Raw genomic sequence first — 8,677 nt, 5'->3', positions numbered from 1 at the left:
TCATCTGTAGAAACGATAGTACGCAAGTATAAACACCATGGGACCACGCAGCCGTCATACCGCTCAAGAAGAAGACGCGCTCTGTCTCCTAGAAATGAACGTACTTTGGTGAGAAAAGTGCAAATCAATCCCAGAACAACAGCAAAAGTACCTTGTGAAGATGCTGGAGGAAACAGGTACAAAAGTATCCACATCCACAGTAAAACGAGTCCTATATCGACATAATCTGAAAGGCCTCTCAGCAAGGAAGAAGCCACTGCTCCAAAACCGCCATAAAAAAAGCGACTACGGTATGCAACTGTACATGGAGACAAAGATAATACATTTTGGAGAAAAGTGCTCTGGTCTGATGAAACTAAAATAGAACTGTTTGGCCATAATGACCATCGTTATGTTTGGAGGAAAAAGGGGGATGCTTGCAAGCCGAAGAACACAATCCCATCCGTGAAGCACAGAGGTGGCAGCATCATGTTGTGGGGGTGCTTTGTTGCAGGGGGGACTGGTGCACTTCACAAAATAGATGGCATCATGAGGGTGGAAAATGATGTGGATATATTGAAGCAACATCTCAAGACATCAGTCAGGAAGTTAAAGCTTGGTCGCAAATGGGTCTTCCAAATGGACAATGACCCCAAGCATATACTTCCAAAGCTGTGGCAAAATGGCTTAAGGACAACAAAGTCAGGGTATTGGAGTAGCCATCACAAAGACCTGACTTCAATCCTATAGAAAATGTGTGGGCAGAACTGAAAAAGCATGTGCGAGCAAGGAAGCCTACAAACCTGACTCAGTTACACCAGCTCTGTCAGGAGGAATGGGCCAAAATTCACCCAATTTATTGTGGGAAGCTTGTGGAAGGCTACCTGAAACATTTGACCCAAGTTAAACTATTTAAAGGCATGTAAACTTCTGACCCACTGGGAATGTGATGAAAGAAATAAAAGCTGAAATAAATCATTCTCTCTACTATTATTCTTACATTTCACATTCTTAAAATAAAGTGGTGATCCTAACTGACCTAAGACAGGATTAAATGTCAGGGATTGTGAAAAACTGAGTTTAAATGTATTTGGCTAAGGCGTATGTAAACTTCTGACTTCAACTGTATGTATACTGTAGCTAAGAAAGTAATACTAAAGGTATGTTGTGTAATAAGTTGTTAGTACCCTATGTGCCTCACCCAAATAATTTGGTCCCTTTCCCCCTCATAACTTAGCCTACTGTTCTGACTTGGTGGTGCACATGTAGCCTATAGCCTGTTTTAGAGAAATGTAATGATTGAATATTGTAAGAGCTTTCATTGCCTGCTTATATGCCCCCTTTATTTACCATACTGTTCTGACTTGTTGTACAGGGAGAATACTGTAAGAATGGCCTATATTCTGCTGTATATATTTCAAAAGTGCTGAACAAATAGTTATACTGATTACATCGGTCCTAGCTTGCTCATTAATGTCTAAATCGAAATTACAATCGAAATTACCTCTTACTTGCTCGTCATCCCCTTATGCCATAGTTTGTACATCTCAATTGTCAGTAGAAAATACATTTGTTTAAGCAAGTCAGCCATATCAGCTATGTTTTTTTAAAGGCAGTAAATGAGGCTGAATTAATTGTTTCCCTGCCAGATAAGGCTCTGCTGATAGCCAGGTGTGGTGCAAAAAAAATATATATTTGTCATGCATCTACAACGTTGTTTATTTTTTCGCACTACCAAGATTTACATGCTAAATTCGCCACTGAACGGGACAGGACAGAGCAGAGGGGTGGGGACTGAGACGGTTCACATGAAGCGCGCGACCTAATGAAGGATGAGATGCATCTTGTTATCAACTTCATATGTTTGCGCGTGCATGCATCCCTCTATTAAATTATGGAACTCCGGGCACGCGGGGGAAGGAAGGGAGAATAGGTGCGCGTAGGAGCAGTTATGTGTTTGGTGGGGTCCGCGTGAGCAGCAATATCTTTGGGGTTGTGTGGATATAGTTGCAGCTTTTTCTCCAGGTAGAAATGGGACGTTTACATTATGCCTGTGTTCTGGCTTGCACTTTTTTCGTTTCTCAAGCCAATGGACTCAAAAGTAAGTAAAGTTTGAGTTGCTTTTGGGGTCTCAGCTGTACCTATCAATCAGGTTTGTGGTATAGGATGATGGATGCAGATTAAGCATAATTTGTTGTCAAATGAATAATTTAAATAATATAGGGATGATTGTAAGCCTACAATCTTGTTGATAATTGTTATGCGGATCGTTGTATATTTTTTCCATTTAGCCTATAAAGGTTTAATAATGCAATCAGTCAACTCTTTCAAACGACTAGGCTATAGGTCGAAATAATTTCACATAGGCTATGCATGGAATTGAAATGTATTGTAATTTTTCTCCGTGTACAAATTACGTTTTTCAAGTAAAAATGAACGCTTCGGACTAATTGTTTTCATCTGACCTTGGTCATCCTCTAAGAATGTCAGAGAGGTGCGCGAGCTGTTATTGCTTTCCTAGTATCCACGCGCTTGTCTTGTCAGTCTCAGTCCCATGAGCCCAATTATGCCATTTACGCGCGTGCACTAGTAGATGCGTCTTGTGAATATGGTTTCCTCGATAGGTTTTCCAACAGTATACAAAACATTTTTGAACACAATATCTATTGTAGTCTGTGTCTAGAATATGACCGTTTATTATGGTTAGGGAAATAGGCTGGTTTCAACGAATTCATACAATAAGCTTACATTAGAGCGCTCACATTAGGCAGCATTTTCCAATATACGTTTTTAAAAGTACCATTTTAGTCTATAAATTTTAAAACAAACATTTACTCTCTCTCTCAGCTTACCGAGACATGTTCCCTCATAAGCATTCAGTATCGATGAAGTTTCCACCGATCCCCGGTTGGAACCCAGACAGTAACCCATGGGATGACTATCTTTACCCACCCTTCAGTCCCAAGGAACTAACGCGGAGGAAAGGTGAGCACCACCACTGACCTTGTCAAATTATGCAGGGAAAGTTTATAACGTTCCTCCTTTAAAACATTTAGCTATCCACTATTTTCACACACCTATCCAGGTCAGCCCATCAAAGTTCGCCTGACCAGTGACAGTCCTGCGATCATTGGCTCTATGGTGTCATTTACGGCCAAGCTAGACTACCCACCTTGTCAGAAGGAGGATGCCAATGGGGAGCTGGTGTGGGATGAGCATTGTCCGGATGGTGTGGAGCTGGAGGCCTCAGGTGCTTCCCACAAACCACTCTACGTGCACGCACACACATTTGCGTGCCACAAAAAGGACAACATCTGATAACTTCTGTATTGACTAAACTCTCCCCTCTCCTGGTCAGCTAACGGTCAGCTGAAGCATGGCTATGTGTTTAACTGGACGTCCTGGCTGGATGACTACGGCTTTGGAAAGTGTACTGACCTGAAGAGATGTAACGTCTTCCCAGACGGGAAACCCTTCCCTCAGAGCAACGACTGGAGACACAAGAGCTACGTCTACGTATGGCACTCCATGGGTAAGTCTCACTCAAACACAATCAGTCACGGACATACTCATGCACACAGTCATAAAGTAACACACATATGCACGCACAATGTCTTCAATTATATGTGCTCTATCAAAGATGCACTATGCAGAAATCGCTCTGCCATTTCCTGGTTGCTAAAATTCTAATAGTTTGCCTAGGTTAGAGCATTGGGCCAGTAACCGAAAGATTGCTGGATCGAATCCCCGAGCTGACAAGGTAAAAATCTGTCGTTCTGCCCCTCATGCAAGGCAGTTAACCCACTGTTCCCTGGGCGCCGAAAACGTGGATGTCGATTAAGGCAGCCCCCGGCACCTCTCTGATTCAGAGGGGTTGGGTTAAATGCGGAAGACACATTTCAGTTGAATACATTCAGTTGTACAACTGACTAGGTATCCCCCTTTCAATTAATGTGACAAATTAATTATTTCAATTAATGTGACAAAACAACAGTGTGGAGAATCATTATACCATCTAAACAACTGTGAAATATATTTTCCATAACCAAAATATAGTCTTTTTTATCGTATTTTCAGCTGTTTGAAGCTGGTGTACAAAACCAAAAGTAAAAGACGCAAAAACAAAGCATATAAATAGTGCACGTTGAACAAATCTGCTTCTTAGACTTGCTTTCAATAAGAATGACAGATCTGTAACTCACAGTTCTAAAAAGTTTCATATTGCAGCTTTAAAGGTGGGGAAAGGTGAGGCGGCAGGTGCTGAGAGAGATGGAGATCTGCTATCGCTGTAACTCTCTCTGCCCTCCCTCTCCACCCCCCCCCCCCTCCATCTCTCTCTCTCCCTCACTCCCTCCATCCCTCCCTCAGGTCAGTACTCTGAGACGTGCGATGGCTCCTCTTCCACCCTGACAGTGAACACCAGTGACATCACTCTGGGGCCGGAGCTGATAGAAGTCATGGTGTACAGGAAACGTGAGCGCAGGAAGTACAGCCCCCTGGCCACAGACAAGACCGTCTTCTTCGTCACAGGTGAGTCCCCTGTATACACTTTGTATACATGTCTACTCCCAAAGCATCAATGGGACGGGTCTCAATCCACAACCTTTCTTCCTCCCATCTACTATCATTTCTTCCCCTTGTACATCTTATAGGACACCAAGCCCTTAGTCAGGTGGAGCTTTAGTGTTTTTTTGCTTTCACTTATTCAAAAAAGATTTGACAGTCAAGAATTTTGTTGATTGGAACAAAGGCCAATGGTGTGTCCCAAAAGGCACCATATTCCCTATATAGTACACTAATTTTGACCAGACCCCTATGGCTGTAATGTACTATGTAGTGCACTACACTCTTAGAAAAAAGGGTTTCAGAGATTCTTCGGTTGTCCCCATAGGAGAACCCTTTTTGTTTCTAATTAAACCCCTTTTCGGTTCTAGGTAGGATCTTTCTGTGAGAAGGGTTCTATACGGAACCCAAAAGGGTTCTTTCTACCTAGGGGTTCTTCAAAGGGTTCCCCTATGGGGACAGCTAAATAACCTTTTTAAGTTCTAGATACGCTACATTCTTTTTAAAAATGTATTATTTTACCCCTTTTTCTCCCCAATTGGTAGTTACTGTCCTGTCCCATCGCTGCAACTCCCGTACAGACTCGGGAGAGGCGAAGGTCGAGAGCCGTGTGTCCTCCGAAACACAACCCAGCCAAGCCACACTGCTTCTTGATACAACGCACGCTTAACCTGGAAGCCAGCCGCACCAATGTGTGGGAGGAAGCACCGTACACCTGGCGACTGTGTCAGCATTGCGCCCTGGCTACCACAGGAGTCGCTAGTACGCGATTGGACAGCCCGTTGCTGACAGGTATATAACATTGAGCACACAACCATGCAATCTCCATAGACAAAAATTGGCAGTAGAATGGCCCATACGGAAGGGCTCATACTGAAGAGCTGCCCCGGTCAACTGTAAGTGCTGTTATTGTGAAATGGAATCTTATAGGAGCAACAACGGCTCAGCCGCAAAGTGGTAGGCCACACAAGCTCACAGAACGGGACCGCCGAGTGCTGAAGCTGAAAAAACGTCTCACCTCGGTAGCAACACTCATTTCGAGTTCCAAACTGCGTCTGCAAGCAACATCAGCACAATAACTGTTTTGTCTCATGAAATGGGTTTCCATGGCCGAGAAGCCGCACACAAACCTAAGATCACCATGCGCAATACCAAGTGTCGGCTGGAGTGGTGTAAAGCCTGCCGCCATTGGACTTTGCAGCAGTGGGTAAGGATGTTGCAGTGACCGTTTTACCACCACACCAGCGGTCACGTGTCATGAAGGCAGTCAAATTCCAAGTGACTGTTTAGTCATGGTAATTCATTAGGCTTCTCCAAGCTCTGATGCTGCTGCTAGTCGTTAGTAACAAACTTAATAACTGCCTGGTACTCAGCACTCTATTGTCCCTCTAATTACCCTGATAGCAAATCTAATCAAAAATCTAATCAAACACTTCCTGAGAGCCCATGAGCTCATGTTGAGCATGAGTGATGGCCTCGACTAAAAATAGGAGGATCCCATCAGCTTTCTATACGCTAGACCTACTATATTTATTTCTCAACTTTCCTAATATTAAGCACATTGCTTATATTTACAACCAGAGTATAGCCTACCTGGCTGGCATAAAAATGAACCATATGAAAAGCGTCCTCCATTTGCTATTTAAGTGTATAGATTACATGTATTTTTTCCTGCTGCCCCTGCTTCGAGACAGGCGCATGATAATGGTCCATTGTAAATCAAAATATATTTCACACATATATCATTTAATAAATGTAAAGACTAGATTAAATCAAGAATAATCTGATGGGTGACAATATTAGCCTATCACTTGGGAATTAAATATTATCACTTGTGAACAATGCCCAGCTTAAGAAACAATGCCTTTTTTGGGGCAACTTTTTCGAATCATAGTGGCACACCTCATGTAGCCTAGCCCATAAGCCTACATGTTTTGATAAGGTTTGTATCACAACTAAAGTGGCCAAATAACTTCTTAAAATGAAGCACATTCATCCGCTTTACAAGGGGTGTAGAGCCTAACTGGCATGCATAAGCATCGTGTGAGTTTCAAGTTTGGGGAAGATCATTTTCACCATAAAAATGCACCTTAATAATGAAAGCATTACATGCATAATTGCATTTGTGGTCACCTTTGATAATGATGTTTTCTGCTAATGGTACATCTGCCCTCATAGCCTACTACCATGTGCGCATTGCTGCGCTTATAATGTGAAGAAATAGACTGATAATTAATCAACATTTTAAACTAAACGTTCTGATCTGTTGCGTCAGCCACATTGCATAAAAATGATTTTGAAGCTAGTAGTTGTATTAATTTGGGATCTATTGCATCCCTCAACTGTCCCAGACTATGTTTGGAATATTTATTTCTCACACAGAGTAGAATAGGTTGACTTTTGTACTATGGGGGAATAGTAGATTGACATAGGCTAGAGCTTATTGCTTTTCGTTAGGCCTACTCATCTTGTTGGCTGAAGAAAAGTAAATGCTGACAGTTCTTCCAATATCTTCAATTTGCACCTCGGAATTGGATTAGGAAGCGCACAGTTGTATCCCAGATGTGTCTGTCTTCACTTGTAGCCTGTGAGAAAGACCCGATCATGTGATGGAGAGCCATATGAGTGGGAGGTGATTCGGAGCGCTCAGCACTCAGGGAGAAGGGCACAATGTCAACTGGCTGCAAAAGGCAAGGATTTTTTTAGGGTGCATTACGGCCACACAAAGGTGATAACGCCATGAAATTCAAGGCATTATCAAATCCTTGTCAAGTTGTGAATGAGTGACTGATGTAGTGTGTACAAAAAAAAACAAAGCAGAGCTCATGCCTTTCAAGCAACTTTTTTCAAATCATCGTGCAGCCTTACAATGTATTAAAAATCTAAATATATAGCCCAACGTTTGTAGAACACCTAAAGTTACATTAATAACTCTACATTAACCGCTCAACACAGAATGTGCACACTCCCTCAAATCGTTTGGAGAAAATGTCCTTTCTCTTTTATTCAGCTTTGTTCAATTGTATTCATACTATAAAATAATGCCACAGAATTCTAAGCAAATCTTGTCTACTAAATGAACTAGTGTATCCCACAGCCATTTGGCATAGCCAGATCAGGGCCTAACATAAGGACAACTCAGAGTATGCTATCCTGTTCTTCTGAAATAGACTACATTTTCTTCATATCATGCTTCTTTAGACCTGTCAAAAAGAAATAATGGATTTAGTTGTAGGCTATATTTACATGGATTTATTAGACTTTTTTTTGTTTTGTTTTTTGTTTTTGTTTTGTATTTTACACCTTTTTTCTCCCCAATTTCGTGGTATCCAATTGTTTTTAGTAGCTTCTATCTTGTCTCATTGCTACAACTCCCGTACGGGCTCGGGAGAGACGAAGGTTGAAAGTCATGCGTCCTCCGATACACAACCCAACCAAGCCGCACTGCTTCTTAACACAGCGCGCATCCAACACTGAAGCCAGCCGCACCAATATGTCAGAGGAAACACCGTGCACCTGGCAACCTTGGTTAGCGCCCACTGCGCCCGGCCCGCCACAGGAGTCGCTGGTGCGCGATGAGACAAGGATATCCCTACCGGCCAAACCCTCCCTAACCCGGACGACACTAGGCCAATTGTGCGTCGCCCCACGGACCTCCCGGTCGCGGCCGGTTACAACAGAGCCTGGGCGCGAACCAGAACCCAGGCTCTGGTGGCACAGCTGGCGCTGCAGTACAGCGCCCTTAACCACTGCGCCACCCGGGAGGCCCTTTTATTAGACTTTTTAATGTAGATGTTCCAAAGTTCTGCACTTGCAAGCTATGAGTGGAGATGCTAAATGTGTTTATGTTAATTAACGGTAAATTACAGTGATACCGACAGTTATTTGCTTGACAATCACCAGCTGACAAAATTTTGTGACCACCACAGCCCTAGCAGTGGAAACACGTTCTCTTGAGTGATGAATCACGCTTCACCATATGGCAGTCCAACAAACAAATCTGGGTTTGGCGGATGCCAGGAGAACGCTACCTGCTCCAATGCAAAGTGCCAACTGTAAAGTTTGGTGGATGAGGAATAATGGTTTGGGGATGTTTTTCATGGTTCGGGCTAGGCCCCTTACTTCCAAAGGAGGG

At 43.0% G+C, this 8,677-nt stretch overlaps 1 protein-coding gene across 1 annotated transcript in view; it reads left to right on the top strand.

The window, feature by feature from the left end:
- The first annotated feature begins 1,894 nt into the window (after positions 1-1,894).
- Positions 1,895-8,677, top strand: part of gpnmb (glycoprotein (transmembrane) nmb) — a 29,304-nt gene continuing 22,521 nt past the window's right edge. Inside the window, exons 1-5 of the mRNA XM_029658736.2 lie at positions 1,895-2,080; positions 2,827-2,964; positions 3,065-3,229; positions 3,338-3,511; positions 4,348-4,509. Of these exons, the coding sequence (XP_029514596.1) occupies positions 2,011-2,080; positions 2,827-2,964; positions 3,065-3,229; positions 3,338-3,511; positions 4,348-4,509 (709 nt within the window). The 5' untranslated portion in view covers positions 1,895-2,010. The remainder of the gene's footprint in view (positions 2,081-2,826; positions 2,965-3,064; positions 3,230-3,337; positions 3,512-4,347; positions 4,510-8,677) is intronic.

The sequence above is a fragment of the Oncorhynchus nerka genome, linkage group LG4 (assembly GCF_034236695.1).
Source record: "Oncorhynchus nerka isolate Pitt River linkage group LG4, Oner_Uvic_2.0, whole genome shotgun sequence".
Lineage (NCBI taxonomy): Eukaryota > Metazoa > Chordata > Actinopteri > Salmoniformes > Salmonidae > Oncorhynchus > Oncorhynchus nerka.
The sequence above is the reverse complement of the archived record's forward strand: the minus strand, read 5'-3'. Positions and strand labels throughout refer to the sequence as shown.